The sequence below is a fragment of the Mytilus trossulus genome, chromosome 11 (assembly GCF_036588685.1).
Source record: "Mytilus trossulus isolate FHL-02 chromosome 11, PNRI_Mtr1.1.1.hap1, whole genome shotgun sequence".
Lineage (NCBI taxonomy): Eukaryota > Metazoa > Mollusca > Bivalvia > Mytilida > Mytilidae > Mytilus > Mytilus trossulus.
In genome coordinates, this window is record NC_086383.1 from 39,490,625 (window position 1) to 39,508,757 (window position 18,133).

At 31.3% G+C, this 18,133-nt stretch overlaps 1 protein-coding gene across 1 annotated transcript in view; it reads right to left on the reverse strand.

The window, feature by feature from the left end:
- Nucleotides 1–976: 976 nt before the first annotated feature.
- LOC134691085 (acetylcholine receptor subunit beta-like 1) overlaps nt 977–18,133 on the reverse strand; it is a 38,415-nt gene continuing 21,258 nt past the window's right edge. Inside the window, exons 3-4 of the mRNA XM_063551298.1 lie at nt 3,865–3,965; nt 977–3,079 (exon numbers count right to left, since the gene is read on the reverse strand). Coding sequence (XP_063407368.1) covers nt 2,581–3,079; nt 3,865–3,965 — 600 coding nt within the window. The 3' untranslated portion in view covers nt 977–2,580. The remainder of the gene's footprint in view (nt 3,080–3,864; nt 3,966–18,133) is intronic.

The window sequence follows — 18,133 nt, forward strand, 5'->3', positions numbered from 1 at the left end:
TCACAATTTATAAAAGTAAACTATTAAAGGTCAAACCGAGCCTTGGCTCACACCGAATAGTAATCTACAGAGGGACCCCAAAATGACTAGTGTGAATTCATTTAAACGGCATAGTTGTTATGGTCTGTTTCTGATTTGTCGCAGTTTAAGAGTAGTTTAATTTTTTTATCTAATTTTTTTTAGCAATCATATACAAGAAACTACATGACTAGCTAGATTGTACTCGCAACCCGACCCTGCAATTTGATCGGGTGATCTTTAACGTGGGTAATTGTATGACTGTAAACAAATCTTACACAAAATTCCTTGCATTGACAATCAGTGGAATGTATGCCAGGGTAATACTATCATTACATTCTATATTTTGATATGATTTTGAACACGCCATAAATGGATCAGAACTGCTTACCATTACGATGCATTGGAGTTTACCACCAAGATTTATGATAGTTACTTGTTTTTTGGTTGTTGTTTTTTGGTTGTTGAATTTTTTTTAATATTATTATTTTGGGAGGGGGTGATATTGTCTGTCTTCTATAGGTTTTTATTTCTTTTCATTGGCTTTTTAAGTATTTTTTCTTTCTTTTGAGTTTTAATATAGTGTACTCGATAATATTGGTGCGTTTGTACACATAGTTAATATTATATTCTCTATCAGCACATAAAGAAATTAATTTGCAGATGACAATTAACGAGTTAAACAATAGCATTTAGTACTTGTATCATTTACACAGTATTTACCAATTATTAGGATGAAAAGACATATTTTGACATTTTACAGTCACCAGTGTGACAGACCGACAGTTCAATATTTGATTCTTCTTTACAATGTTCGGTAGTATGCTAGTAGTAATAAGGGTGGACTCCCGAAGAAGAAGAAGAAGAAGAAGAAGAAGAAGAAGAAGCTAGTACTACCTTAAAATGCCGAAAAATAAAACCTTCACAGGTGAGATACTCGTGGGTACTTGAACAATATAAATGAGATCACAACATGAGGAATTAAAAGCCACACAAATGACATAACAATATCATTATCAATTAAACTCTACATTTTGGCTATCAGATAAGATGAGTTTTATACGTAAGACAATCGCAGTTGTCTATCTTGGCATATATCATATAGAATAAAAGTAATATATTGAACGATTACCATTACAACCATAATCATTCTCTAATAATCAGCGTTTCATTCTATACTTCTATTAAGCTGAAGTTCACGCTAAGGAAAGAGTTTTCCCTTATAATCAAACAAATACACACTATATGGCTAAAGTTGCATTTTTACATAAAACTATATCATACGTATACAATATACTGTAGGGAAACAAACGACAAACACACTAAACGTTCTATACTTTATATCATCAAAACCATTCAGACAATATACATTATTTTAAATATTTCGTATCATTCACTCATCTCTCAACATTACAAAAGTACATTATATTATGATTTGTTAAGGTTATCTACATGTATAATGGTAATATTATATACAACATTCTGATATAATTGTATGTGTGAATAAAGCGTGATGTTGGTTATACATTGTAAGTCATCAAAGCGAAACAAATTCAACAAAACCTATAAAATCCTAAAGCCATTGAGAAACAACACATCATGCTACATTCATGTATTGGTGTACGATATTCGTCTAGCTTTGTGTCTTCTCTTTTTTTAATTTCCTTTCTACATAATACAATATTCCTACTGCACTACGCTTAAAAGTAACATGTACATGTATTTAAAGATAAATGTCGTTCTGATATTTTATTCTTGTATTTTTGTGAAACGTTTTTTTTTTGTTTTTTTTTTTTTTTTCTTGGAATTCATGATTACCGAATGTAATCTAATATATAAAATAGAGATGTGGTAAAAATGGCAAATAGACAACTCTCTTCCAGAAACAAAATGACATAAAATTTAACAACTATAGGTCGGTATACGACCTACAACAATGAGAAAAACTCATACCGCATAAACAGATAACCTAAAATGACATTTGTAAAACAGTTCAAACGAGAAAACTGACGGTTTATTTAAAAATCCCCTAGGATTCGTAAAAACATTGTTGTATTGGTGGCTAATTATATGAAAATCAAGATTGTGACGATGAACTTTTCACAATCGAAGAATGAAAATCGTAGTCGATAAAACATAACCTTATTTGAGCAAGTGTTTGTATGAAATTACCACGTGACCCTATGCAAGGCACCCCTTATCTAACTTACCACGTGTCTATATTGAAGGCAAATACGATAATACTTCATGACTGTATTTAAGGCACCAAAATGATATTTGATTCTTAAAACTATCACCAAAATCTTCACTTCGAGGAGCGACACAGCTATCACCGCGAGGAGCGATACAATTTTATCAATGATACCAGCGTGAATAATCCAATACGCAAAACCAATCAGTCACGCTCGAATGAAAAAAAAATTCTGGAAAACCAAATCAATACAAATTGGTTAGAGATCAGAAACAAAATTCATGCAAGGTATTTTGCAGACAAAACACTATATGTGACAATATTTTTAAAAAAATGGATCAACTTCTTATTGGATGTTTGAGCCTATTCGATCATGATACAAAAAGTAAACAAATTCCTATTATAAGTAGGCCTAAACGCTGAATGGTTTGTTCTGCACTATTAGTTTTGTCTTCTTCTTCTTCTAGCTTCTCTTGTTTTTGGCGGGAATTTTCCATTTGAAACATATCGTCCCTATCCAAAGTAATTTCACATGTAACTATGGAAAAAGTTGATTCTGTAAACTTTGGAAAATACATTTGATCTACGTGAAATAAATTATTAGTATGTTCAATGATACTCATATTTGCTGTCATATTTTTAAGTTCAATATTTATGACAGACGACAGCAGTTCTTCGTGGATACTACATTGTGAATCGGTTATTAGCAGTTCAGAATCTGTGAAGAAGTTTGACCCTATTTGTACTGCGCATGTGTTGTTTTTATTTTTACATGCTGTTACTATTCTTAGTCTATGATTTTGGAAAACATTTCCAGTTCTTTCGATCACGACGAAACGTGGTCGGATGATTACTCTTGGAGATTCCAATCTGAAAAAATAAACAAATGAAAATATAATATCATATGGTGAACAATAAACAAGATATGAAAACTGTCTTATTGTGTAATGTATCGAGTGCTAACGAAGACGGTTAACAATGGCCGAGCCCGAGTGGTTATGACACCTCGATTTTAAAACCAAGTTTGAAGCAACAAATCATATTTCTGAAATAAAATTATGAACATATGTGATTGATTCAGAAAGATAAAGACGGGCGGTTAAATTGAAAAGTAAAATACAAATTAACTTTAGTGTCTCTTGTCTTCTTTAATAAAAGATAACACATCAATGCTAACAAAAAAAGTGTACCTAATAGTTAATGTGACATGAAGACAACAAGTTAGATTTCAAAGGAATTGTAATCATTGAAAATCATATAGTCTTGTAATTACAATGTTATATATTATAGTAAATTGTGTACAGAAGTTCGGCAAGACGTTAAAAAGAGTATTTTAATACAAAACTTCAATATCATTTTTCACTCTTTTCATTGATATTTATTATGTTAGAAAATATTTTTTAGGATTAACAAAAACGATTGTGAAATGATTGGAAACAAAACCATTTGAATTTTGCCAAATATATACAATGTAAGGTTTTTTTTAATTCAAATAAAATACTAAAAATGGTCGAGTAATTGACAAAATCAACTCCGAATCAATTCTTGCCCATCCCCTCCCTCCCCACTTTTTTTCCGCATGGGATATAGAATGAAAAATACTTTTAAAATAAACTAACAAACAAAACAAAACTAATTTAATTCATGTGACTTACGCATTTAAGAAGGCTATATCTGGTGTCCAAATTGAGCTGTCATTGACAGTAATATACGGGATTTTGTCTGTTGACCACTGCAACCGCCTGTCATGCCAAGTCTGAAAAATAGCAATGTCAGCACTGTATAATTGTAGATGATATGGAAATGCATGTTATAAAATAAACTACTGCTTATTCATCACACACATTCTTACAGTACTAATATAAGCTGTGGTATAATTGTCAATGAGACCAGTCTCCACAAGAGACCAAATGAAACAGAAATTAACAATTATAGGTCAACTTACGACCATCAACAATGAGCATAACCGATGCCGCATAGTCAGCTTTAGTAAACACCGAAATGACAAAACATTGTATAAAATATTTCAGACGAGAAAACTAACGGCCCAAGACTATATTGATTCTTTTGGTAGCATGTGTCGTAAGTGTACGTCAGTTATATTCAAGTTAATTGAATAAGTTGCAAAAACCCGGGAAGTCAAGGCGCGAGCTCGAATTGCATGACACGTAATCATGCAGAGTCCTTAATTGAGAGATAGAGATAAGACAAATAAACATATTTTTATAACAGGCTTTTTTGGTGTTAATTACAAAATAATTGCGATTCACAAATACTGTTAATTGTGCTGCATACTGATATGTTAAAACAGTAATGCAAAGGAAAACAATTAAAGGACTTTGATTAAAGCATTCTATTTAAAAATGCATCGTCTTAATTTAAAAGGTTATTAACATAATTATAAAGTGTTAAAGATAATGGCAGCTTTAAATAGTTTCAGATGTAGAATAGAAATATAAACAAATAAATGCTATAGATCTATAGGACTTCATAACTCTCTGTTATAAAACTAGACATTCCTCTCAGATATAGATACAGTTCCCTCCAATTACGGTGCACAGATAGAAGAAGACAAGTGTTATTGACATTTTCGTTTTTTGCAAAGCCTGACAGCAGCCAAAACATATATAACTCTAACAACTACGTCGATTTTTATAGTGTGTTTAATTGACCGACAATCTAATGTTATACATTTGTTTTTAGAACTTCTTTTTATACCATTACGACAATAATTTATTGTTGCTATCATAACTTGCTATAACTACTACATCACTGCTTCTAAAAAACATATAACTACGTTTGCTGGTACTATTAGAGCATTTAAACGGGTGCAACGTGTGAAGCAGAATCTGTTTATCTCTCAAAAGCAACCTCGATCGCCCCCAGTTTTTGGTGTGGTTTGTGTTACTAATTTTTCAGTTGATTATTCTTCTATGTTGTGTTTTGTGTACTGTTGTTTGTCTGTTTGCATTTGTCTGTTTCAACCAAGGAACTTGACCTATAACTGTTTACTGTTTACACATTGTGAATTGGGTGGAAAGTTGTATCTTTGGCACTCTTACAAATTTACCACATTCTTTTATTTCTATTGTAAAGTTTTATTTCGTATTTTGAGTTTGAATGTGCCTATGGTATATTTCCCCTCTTTTTCTAGCGTAAAAAAAGCGCGAAAATTGAAAATTTCTGGCATTATCGTTAATATATAATAGATTATAAAAAATATTTGAAGAATAGTTTCATGATTGTTACCGCAAGAACTGATACAACACTTGGAAAGTTCATTAAAACTCGAAGGAACATATACAAAATCAAGTTTGATAACAATCATTGTAATTAAAAGATACGACGGAATAACGACAAGTTGCTTCAAAACACTACACAAAAGCTTATAGTCTTAGCAACGAAGTCCAGTAAAAACTGGGGTCGTCACAGGTGCTGAGGAAGAGTAAACAGGTCTTTCATTACCAAATATGTTAAACTACATATTGTGTTCACTGTATCTACATTGAAACAACGTATACGGATTTATATCCCTACTTCTTTTACAGAATGTAGATTTTTTCACATTTGAAAGAATCTATTTATTGTATTAATTCTTCTTAATTCTTAGCTATTTCAACTTTCAATTAGCGATTTGACGAAGAAATTCAAATGTATGCATATAGCAAACGTAGACCGTGACTGCACTCAAGGCAATCCATAATCTCAGAGCAGACAGGCAGTAATTGTCATCAGATTGACAAGTATAACAACAGAACCAGGAACAGTTTACCATCACAAATGCAACAACTGTCAAAGCTAAATAGATGTAGTTTTTTGGATAGAAAAATCTACTAAAAGTTTGCCAAATAGTTTACACGAGTCATTAAACTAAGGTGTTGACTGATGTATTTAGCATCAATCTGACAATTTACGGGCAGTAATTGGGCATGAATGCTAAATTACGCAGAATTTTATCAAAGACTTTGAACACCTTGCCTCTAAGAAAATGTTTCCTTGGGATTTTCGCTTGACCAAGTAAATTTCATTGATAACAGATAGAATGATTTAAACAGTTGACTTTATTATTGTGTGGAGTGTTAAAAACTTTGAAGACATGATAGTTTTGATGTTCAGATAAGTAAAGGAACTTATAGACATAATGATCGATCTTGTTTACTATTATTTACTCTTTTCGCGATAAAACTAATTGTTTTAGTTAACGTATAAAAAGAGAATGCTAAAACTCAAATATCAAGTGTGTCAATTCTATATAAAAAAACAAGTGCGTATATTAATAAGAACACATTATTTGAGAACTTTACTGAGGTACTTGGAATGCAAGTCAACATATTCTGTTCTTTCACATTATTAACTTATTATAATATTATTTGTTTAAATCATCTGTCAAAAAAGAACGAAGATTTCATGCAACGACTAGCGGTTTGATATTTGTCATAATCAAAAAATTAAAAAAAAGTTTAGAAAGTGTGTTCTTTTCGTTTCGCCTGTTATCTACAATGGTCCGCATGTTACTTACCGCTATTCCTTGTCATGAAATAAACCCTTTTTGACAGTTTGCTCACACCGGACACCTTGCCTCTAAGAAAATGTTTCCTTGGGATTTTCGCTTGACCAAGTAAATTTCATTGATAACAGATAGAATGATTTAAACAGTTGACTTTATTATTGTGTGGAGTGTTAAAAACTTTGAAGACATGATAGTTTTGATGTTCAGATAAGTAAAGGAACTTATAGACATAATGATCGATCTTGTTTACTATTATTTACTCTTTTCGCGATAAAACTAATTGTTTTAGTTAACGTATAAAAAGAGAATGCTAAAACTCAAATATCAAGTGTGTCAATTCTATATAAAAAAACAAGTGCGTATATTAATAAGAACACATTATTTGAGAACTTTACTGAGGTACTTGGAATGCAAGTCAACATATTCTGTTCTTTCACATTATTAACTTATTATAATATTATTTGTTTAAATCATCTGTCAAAAAAGAACGAAGATTTCATGCAACGACTAGCGGTTTGATATTTGTCATAATCAAAAAATTAAAAAAAAGTTTAGAAAGTGTGTTCTTTTCGTTTCGCCTGTTATCTACAATGGTCCGCATGTTACTTACCGCTATTCCTTGTCATGAAATAAACCCTTTTTGACAGTTTGCTCACACCGGACATGAGGGGACTTTTATTTTGAATTTTGATGTAAATTTTAGATTAATGTTGTCATATTGCAGTTTAAATTAAAGGCATATTTTCAAAATAATAAAAGTGAGAATGGGAATGGGGACAACAAACCGACCAAATAGTAGACAACAGACAAAATAAAAATAAATATAGGTTGATAGTATGCCAATGTTTAGTGTGCAACACTCACAACGTTGAACTGAGCATGTTGTCTTATATAAATCCATCGCAAACCCCGTTCTAAATAATGGGACGTAAATATGTAATATATGTACTTGATTTTTCTCATCACAATCATATCTATTTAGTTCGTCTTTGAGAAGCAATGATATTTTTGGCAAATTTCGGTCAATTAAAGCACTTAACAGCTGTTTTATGTCTTTACACTAAACACCCACTACCATCTAATGTTCACAATGCTTGTATATATCTTGTGTTCTTTCAACATTTATAAAAACTACACACTGTCTGTTTGTTTGGGTAATCTGTTTGATGTCTTGTCAGTTGATCTATTTGTAGGTAGACTTGTGGAAGTTGAGGCAACAGTATATATATTCTTTGAAAATATGTTTCAGTCAACGGTTAAACAATTCATAGTAAAACATTTGTTCGCAAAATATTAAACGAGAGAGAAAGATAGTCATAGCTTGCCGAACGAAATTTAATCAAAACCGACCAGGGCAGACGAAGAAAAGGTCGGCTGTAAGTTCGAATATATGAAGGCCATGCAGCCATGCTTAATTAAACGCAATGAAATATTTGTTTTCCCTAATGAGCATTCGACCTTTCAAAGATTTAAATGACGTCGTTTTACTTTGTGTGTGTGGAGGGGGGACTATTGGTCCATTCTCCTATGCAAAATGATATTCGAAACATCTTTCTAACGTTAACATATGTCATATATTTACTAATAAAAAAACGAGGTCCAATTAATCGTTGCCATGTCGTTAAAACTAACGCCGATTCAAAGAATGCAACTGTATATTTACACTAAACACCCACTACCATCTAATGTTCAAAATGCTTGTATATATCTTGTGTTCTTTCAACATTTATAAAAACTATACACTGTCTGTTTGTTTGGGTAATCTGTTTGATGTCTTATCAGCTGATCTATTTGTAGGTAGACTTGTGGAAGTTGAGGCAACAATATATTCTTTGAAAATATGTTTCAGTCAACGGTTAAACAATTCATAGTAAAACATTTGTTCGCAAAATATTAAACGAGAGAGAAAGATAGTCATAGTACGGGGCGCCGAATGGGACTCTTGTGGTTTTGTACTCAAAATTCAATTTTGTACGGACAAAAGTGACTTTTGTTCAACAAAAATGAGTTCAGTTTAACAAAATTTGTATCATACTACAAATTTGAAATTTTGTCATACAAAATTATCTATCAGCGGACAAAAGTCACTTTTGTCATGACAAAATTCATTTTTGTTACACAGACTTGACTTTTGTTACCTAATTTGAAAATTGAGCGACAAAAGTCAATTTTGTATTTAAATTAGTTTCGTTTGGTTTCTGTGAACTAATTTGCATACAAAATCGACTTTTGTTACACAAAATTGACTTTTGTTACACAAAATTGACTTTTGTTACACAAAATTGACTTTTGTTACACAAAATTGTCTTTTGTTACACAAAAATTACTTTTGTTACACAAAATTGACTTTTGTTACACAAAATTGACTTTTGTCTCAACAAAATTGACAAAATTGACTTTTGTCTCAACAAAATTGACAAAATTGAATTTTGTCTCAACAAAATTAACAAAATTGAATTTTGTCTCAACAAAATTGACAAAACTGAATTTTGTCTCAACAAAATTGACAAAATTGAGTTTTGTCTGAACAAAATTAACAAAATTGAATTTTGTCTCAACAAAATTGACAAAATTGAATTTTGTCTCAACAAAATTGACAAAATTGATTTTTGTCTCACGAAAGTCAATTTTGTCTCACGAAAGTCAATTTTGTCTCATAAAAGTCAATTTTGTTGTTACAAAATTGAATTTTGTCATCACAAAAATGAATTTTGTCGTCACAAAATTGACTTTTGTCTCAACAAAATTGACAAAATTGACTTTTGTCTCAACAAAATTGACAAAATTGACTTTTGTCTCAACAAAATTGACAAAATTGACTTTTGTCTCAACAAAATTGACTTTTGTCTCAACAAAATTAACAAAATTGACTTTTGTCTCAACAAAAATGACAAAATTGAATTTTGTCTCAACAAAAATGACAAAATTGAATTTTGTCTCAACAAAAATGACAAAATTGAATTTTGTCTCAACAAAAATGACAAAATTGAATTTTGTCTCAACAAAAATGACAAAATTGAATTTTGTAAAATTGAATTTTGTCTCACAAAAGTCAATTTTGTCTCACAAAAGTCAATTTTGTCTCACAAAAGTCAATTTTGTCTCACAAAAGTCAATTTTGTCTCACAAAAGTCAATTTTGTCTCACAAAAGTCAATTTTGTCTCACAAAAATTAATTTTGTTTCACAAAAGTCAATTTTGTCTCACAAAATTGAATCTTACCGTACACAATTGACTTTTGTGATTTAATTTCCATATCAGGTAACAAAAGTCAATTTTGTATGCAAATATGTTTATATTTGCATACCTTTAAGACAAAATTGACTTTTGTCATGACAAATATGAATTTTGTCTACAAAAATGAATTTTGTCTACACAAATGAATTTTGTCATCACAAAATTGAAGTTCTCACAAAACAAGTCTGTAGCACATAGTTTTGTAAGACAAAAATGATTTTGTTATGACAGAATTGAATTTTGTACAAAACCACAAGAGTCCCATTCGGCGCCCCGTACATAGCACGCATGCATGATACACCGAACGAAAGTTAATCAAAACCGGCCAGGGCAGACGAAGAAAAGGTCGGCTGTAAGTTCGAATATATGAAGGTCGTGCATGCTTAATTAAACGCAATGAAATATTTTTTTATCACTAATGAGAAATCGACCTTTCAAAGATTTATATGACATCGTTTTACTTTGTGTGTGTGTGAGGGTACTATTGGTACATTCGCCTATGCAAAATGATATTTGAAATACCTTTCTAACGTTAACATATATATCATATATTTACTAATAAAAAACGAGGTCCAATTAATCGTTGCCATGTCGTTAAAACTAACGCCGATTCAAAGAATTCAGATTTATATAATAACTCATATAGAACAGACGGAGTGGTGCCTATTCAAAACTTCACCATTCCATGCCCTTCGATTTACAAAATGATTAATTATTACAATAAATAACAAATTTCGGATCGAGGCTGATACCGATTCAAATATCGTATGTCACATCTAGTTCCCGGTTGTAGTACTTAAGTACTTAAGAAAACCATGACGGGTTTAAAAGTTCTTTAAGATTTTGAAAGCAGGGAAAACTATGCCATCAACAACACTTAATTTGCCAACACTCATGCTACAATAAGGCGTATGTATTTTATTCAGTCACGGACCCGTGATGTCGTGGGTGTGTTCTAGTACACTGTATTATTAAGTCGAGGAATAACTTCAATTTAAGACAATAAAAAACACATTTGTTCACGAGGGCGTTAGCCCGATTCGATGTACCTACATTGTAACATACACCAAGATGTAGATTGTTTCTGCAATAATCTAGATTTTGATAAACTATTTAATAGGGGCTCGTTCAGTATTTCAATCTTATGCAAAGGTAAATAAAAATATATATACCACAAGGAATTCACATTAAGATGTCATACATTTTGTATTTAAAATGCTGCTTGTTTGTCAGATATTTAAACAGCAATTACTTGATGTGTGATGATATAATATTGTTCATATAGTGGCCATAGTGGCCATAGTTTATGCAATACAATTTAAAAAAAAAAAAAAAAGGGAGAGCCCGCCAAGGCTAAACAAAAGCGCATGTAAAATCAAACGGACACTAGCTATACTCCTCACATGTCCAGTAAAACACGTGTTTGAAATGATTAGCTAATTCATGATCACATTTGAAAATGCAAAAAAAACATTGTTGACTCTTATTAATAGGAATGAAAAAAAATGCACAAATATCAAATTTCTAAAACTGGTTTGGATATTAAAATCGCAAAATTTAAACCCTGCAAAAATTCGCCATTTTACAGTAAGTGTAGTTTTAATATGTCATTGAGCAGAGAGAATTCGACATGTTGTAAGTTCTTCCCAACTATGCATTTGTCTGTCTGTAGTTTTTGTCGATCTATCTTCTTTATTTCAACACTTTATTGTTCCATTAGCGCAGTCAAACTTTTTTAACATTATCTAAACATTTCATGCTGTGCAGATATGATTTATTTCTATTAGACTAGTTTCATGCACTCTGTACATGTACCAATACTGTTAACAGCTTCATGTAATTCATAGCGACGATGTGAATAATGATATCTGGGTTGGGTTTAATATCGTAGCAGCTACGTAGCGGCGACGTAGCTGCTTTCAACAACTAGTCTATAGCTACATGTTCAATCGTAGCACTACGTAGCTGCTACGATATTGAACTCAACCCTGTATAACTACGCTATTTCTTAGTTTTACATATGTATATGCCACTGAGTTAACGTTTCCGCTTATGCACATGTATCGTGTCAGAATTAAGGAACATATTAATATCAAGAAATTGTAAACTTAATTAAAATATGCAATTCCTTATATTTATAATGGTATAGCAAAAATTTGCCGATTTATGAGGAAAACCATTTAAGTGTCCACAAAGAAAAAGAGATATTATAGCTTACATAATGTGTATTGTTTTCGAATCTGCAGGGATTTTTTACGGGCATAGTTTATTTTTGCTTATTTCGCATGTACATGTAATTTGTGTATGCTGTGCAGTCTGTTTGATACCGAGATTGTGTACCCACGCTTCGCTAACAAAGATTTGAGAACACTTTAGTATACTTTCTAGTGTCTGTTCTTTATAACGGAATTTGATGAGACTGTTATTAAAGTGGGATGGTTAGCGCTATAGAACCAGGTTTAATCCACCATTTTCTACATTTGAAAATACCTGTACCAAGTCAGGAATATGACAGTTCTTGTCCACTCGTTTTTGATGCATTTTGTTATTTGATTTTGCCATGTGATTATGGACTTTCCTAATTGATTTTCCGTTCAGTAGTTGTCATTTGTATATGTAATTCATACGTGTTTCTCGTATCTCGTGTTTTATTATATAGACTTGACCGTTGGTTTTCCCATTTGAATGATTTTACACTAGTAATTTTGGGGCCCTTTATAGCTGATTGTTCGGTGAGAGCCAAGGCTCCGTGTTGAAGGCCGTACATTGAGCTAAAAAGGTTTACCCTTTTTTTAAATTGTTATTTGGATGGAGAGTTGTCTCATTGGCACTCACACCACATCTTCCTATATCTATTTTCTCCATAACAGATATATAGTGAAGTGTAACCTGTTAGAAAGATAATAAAATAATGCAAAGTGTCGAGGGGTTGAATATGTATACACGTTAAATAAAAGGATAAAGGCTTAATATTGAAAAAATAAGGGGAAAAAACATTTCAGAATGTTTACATTTTTTCATGTGTGTTTTTCTACCAATTGAACGTACTAAACTGTTCAATCTTTATGAGGATAATTTGGTTTTAATTCAATTTACAAAATTATGATGACGATATGGTGACCTTTTATTTTTTTTTAATTCATGTCTAGCTGTCAATTACATGTAATCCAGCATTTATTTTTCTTCATGTCAAATGGTCTTAAGCTTTTGTAAATGTTACAATGTTTGTTTTGAATAACTGGAATTTAACGTTTTTCGATGCTTCTTTTAGAGAGCCTTTCTTGAACCCAATGCTGTATGTCCTTTATGTATTCCTCATTTTTCTCGGCAAAACTCGTTTACCACAACAATATGTGATGAGTAAACTGTCTTACATCATTGGGAACTTTTGTTTGCTATAAAAAATGATATTTTCTTTTAATTTTTAAGGTTGTAGTTTGTTTAGTAAGACGTCTTTTTCTAACACGTTATCTGATAAACGGAACAACTTATTTCTTGTAACATCTTGTACCTGCCAGGTACGTGATTTAGTTACCGATTTAATTGCACGGTATTCAGATGTATCGGCAGATTTAAATTTGAAGTGACAGCCAACATAACCTAGTACTCCCACCCGCGTTCGAAACAGAAATATAAGTGCAAAATAGATTATTTAATTATGTCCAAGTCTCTTAAATATTACACCTGTACAAATTCAAAACATATTCCAGTATAAGATTTATGAATGTGTTCTCGTGTATGGTATTGAAGCATAAAATGTTGTGGTTTTTTTTTTAAGTAGCACTTTTTCTTAAATATAGTGGATGAAGAAAAATAAGGAGAAGTGGTATGATTGTAAGGCAAGCAATTACTAAATACCCATCAAATTACCAGTATGGTTGTTAGTCACTTCACATCACTGTACGACCAACAACAATTTACAATACTTATACATTGCTGTCGGATATATATATGCAATAAGACCCTGACATGAAAGAATGGTAAATTACCGAAACAAGAAAAAATCGAATGTCTGACATGTGACACACAAACATATAGTTACGTGACAGACAGCAACAATTGACAACCACTGAATTAAGGGTTTCTGACTATGTTGACATACTTACGGGGCGCCGAATGGGACTCTTGTGGTTTTGTACAAAATTCAATTCTGTCATAACAAAATCATTTTTGTCTTACAAAACTATGTGCTACAGACTTGTTTTGTGAGAACTTCAATTTTGTGATGACAAAATTCATTTGTGTAGACAAAATTCATTTTTGTAGACAAAATTCATATTTGTCATGACAAAAGTCAATTTTGTCTTAAAGGTATGCAAATATAAACATATTTGCATACAAAATTGACTTTTGTTACCTGATATGGAAATTAAATCACAAAAGTCAATTGTGTACGGTAAGATTCAATTTTGTGAGACAAAATTGACTTTTGTGAGACAAAATTGACTTTTGTGAGACAAAATTCAATTTTGTCATTTTTGTTGAGACAAAATTCAATTTTGTCATTTTTGTTTAGACAAAATTCAATTTTGTCATTTTTGTTGAGACAAAAGTCAATTTTGTTAATTTTGTTGAGACAAAAGTCAATTTTGTAAATTTTGTTGAGACAAAAGTCAATTTTGTTAATTTTGTTGAGACAAAAGTCAATTTTGTCAATTTTGTTGAGACAAAAGTCAATTTTGTCAATTTTGTTGAGACAAAAGTCAATTTTGTGACGACAAAATTCATTTTTGTGATGACAAAATTCAATTTTGTAACAACAAAATTGACTTTTATGAGACAAAATTGACTTTCGTGAGACAAAATTGACTTTCGTGAGACAAAAATCAATTTTGTTGAGACAAAATTCAATTTTGTTGAGACAAAATTCAATTTTGTTAATTTTGTTGAGACAAAATTCAATTTTGTCAATTTTGTTGAGACAAAATTCAATTTTGTCAATTTTGTTGAGACAAAATTCAATTTTGTCAATTTTGTTGAGACAAAAGTCAATTTTGTCAATTTTGTCTCACAAAAGTCAATTTTGTGTAACAAAAGTCAATTTTGTGTAACAAAAGTCAATTTTGTGTAACAAAAGTCAATTTTGTGTAACAAAAGTAATTTTTGTGTAACAAAAGTCAATTTTGTGTAACAAAAGTCGATTTTGTATGCAAATTAGTTCACAGAAACCAAACTAAACTGATTTAAATACAAAATTGACTTTTGTCGCTCAATTTTCAAATTAGGTAACAAAAGTCAAGTCTGTGTAACAAAAATGAATTTTGTCATGACAAAAGTGACTTTTGTCAGCTGATAGATAATTTTGTATGACAAAATTTCAAATTTGTAGTATGATACAAATTTTGTTAAACTGAACTCATTTTTGTTGAACAAAAGTCACTTTTGTCCGTACAAAATTGAATTTTGAGTACAAAACCACAAGAGTCCCATTCGGCGCCCCGTAATACGTGCCTATAATCATATCCCATAGTTGTCGGTTCGTTCCCTGTCAAAAGGCAATACCATTGCAGTGTCAAATTTGTGCCATCAACTATTACGCATGTTATACATGTCTGTATGAAGACAAGAGTGTTGTCATTCATTCCCTCATCAAATGTTACAAATTAGACTTGACATATGTTTAGTCGTAGTAAATGTTACACAAATATAAAAAAAAAAAAAAGATGTGGTATGATTGCCAATGAGACAACTATCCACAAAAGACCAAAATGACACAAACATTAACAATTATAGGTCACCGTACGGCCTTCAACAATTAGCAAAGCCCATACCGCATATAGTCAGCAAAGTTATCAAACAAACCAATGTGTGTATAATTGTTATAAATACACAATTATTATTAGTATGACATGTTTTATGGATGTTGTGAGTGCGAATCCCGCACATTGCAGGTGCTTTTCGAGTTGAATTTTAATAAGCCGTTTGCTAGGTGTTAAGGACTTGCTAGATAAGTCCTTAACGCCTTAAAAAGTAAACAGCTTTTAAAAGTTCAACTCAACATGCACATAAACATAGTCAAGAGCCCTTAATTCAGTTGTTGTCGATGGTTGCTGTCTTTTTTTGTTTGTTTGTTTGGGTTTTTTTGTGTGTCACGGGTCAGACTGTTCGTGAATCTTCTATGGCACTCCTGTTATATTTTAAAACATTTGTTACTATATAAATTCATGTACACCATACTTAAATTAATCACAGTTGCATGGAACAGATATTGTCTTGTGTTCATATTGGTGGCACATTTAATGTAACCATTTTTTTATGAAGCAATTTATGGCGAATTGTATTCGGTAAAATATGAACGATACACATTAGCCAATACACAGGTATAGTGATGGTAAGGCATAATTATACATGTATGTCGAGTTAGAGGGGGTGTCGAGGACAAATTTATGTTTAAGGCACTTGTCCGAATACTGACAACGAGAAGGAGCACAAAAATAATACAGAATACAACTCTACAACTGAGCATGTGAGACATACGCCGAGAACACAACAACAACCTTCAAATAGAACATATGCATATACTAATTCATTGCACAGTAGACTCATAGTCAAATTAAAAGAAGATGGATGGTTGGAATTTTCGTGACATTTTCAAGAAGACTCTTCAAACACCGCCACTCAATGCCGAGTGATCAGAGCCGAATCTAGCTCACATTGGTGTTCTATAAATTGTAAAACTGTTCTTGGAATTAAAAAAACCTCATGTAATATAGCTGCAAAGTCTGAGCTAGGACGATTTCCACTTGACTCTTTTATTAAAACTCAAGTTTTATTATATTTTTGTAGAATAAACTGCCATGAAATAAACCCTCTTGTTAAAGAAGCTTTTGCAGTAAATAAGTCTATGTCTGAAGATGGAATATATACTTGGTACACTTTTGCCAAGCATATTTTTAAAGAAGATGAAGAACAATATGTTGATTTTGATAAACCTTTTAAACTTATAAAAAATTCACTCAAAAAACTTTTAAATGTATAGTGAAGAAAAAGTATAATTACGGAAGCGTATTAGGGACATTTAAAAAATAAATTTGGCAGTGAAATTTTATTTCAAAGTCGAAATTTTGACATTTCAAATCTCAAAATTTCGACTTTAACTAGAAATTTTAACTTTTCTTATCTTGAAATTTTGACCTTCTAAAATCTTGAAATTTCGACTTTTTTTTAACTCGAAATTTCGACTTCTTTTAAAATCAAAATTTCGACTTCTTTGTAACTCGAAATTTCGACTTTTTCTTAACTCGAAATTTCGACTTTTTCTAAACTCAACTTGAAATTTCGACTTTTTCTAAACTCGAAATTTCGACTTCTTTTAAACCCAAAATTTCTACTTTTTTAAAACTTAAAATTTCGACTTTTCCTCAGTATTTATACGTTTGCGATTACCACATTCACAGTCATTTATATCAGCGAGGCGGACAGCCATTTACATCATAAACTTCATAAGCATATTTTAATAAACTAAACCATTTTAAAGAGATTATTTTAGATAGAAAATCTTGTTCTTGCCAAAGAATAAACAAAATATGTTTCAGGTTCAAATACATATTTTAAGTCTGGACTTCAGATATGTGTACCAAGACAACCCCGCTATTCCGACACACCTATATTACGACATTCTTTTACTCAACAGTCTAATATATAAAGACAAGGGTTAATAGTTGTGTTATAAGAATACAAACTTCCAAAACTAGAAAAAAAAACTGAGCAGCTCATTGTTCGTTCTGAATATGCATGGCATTTTTGGCTACTTGATTTACCATTGTTTAAACAAGGCAAAGTCAGTGACTTGCTATTGGTATACCAAACAGGCCTTTGAAACTGTGATGCTAAATGTTCTCAGACCTCATGATCCTATGACAGTGTCGTGGAAACTAAAACATGGAATATGAGGGGGACTCTGTCAACATGCATGTTCTTTACGAATGATTTCTTCAATATTAAATGCTAATCCATATCTTAATTTAAGTACAAAACCAGTTTCTGGATATAAATTGCCAAAATGTGTGGATGACGCTTAAATAATTTGCGTCCATGTCTACTCCTTCTAAAATTGTAATAACTGTGTTTGAATACTAAATTTTTTCGAGATTTCAACAGTGGAAATTTTGAGATCAAAGTCGAAATTACGATTTAAGAAAAAAAGTCGAAATTTTGAGTTTAAAATAAGTCGAAAT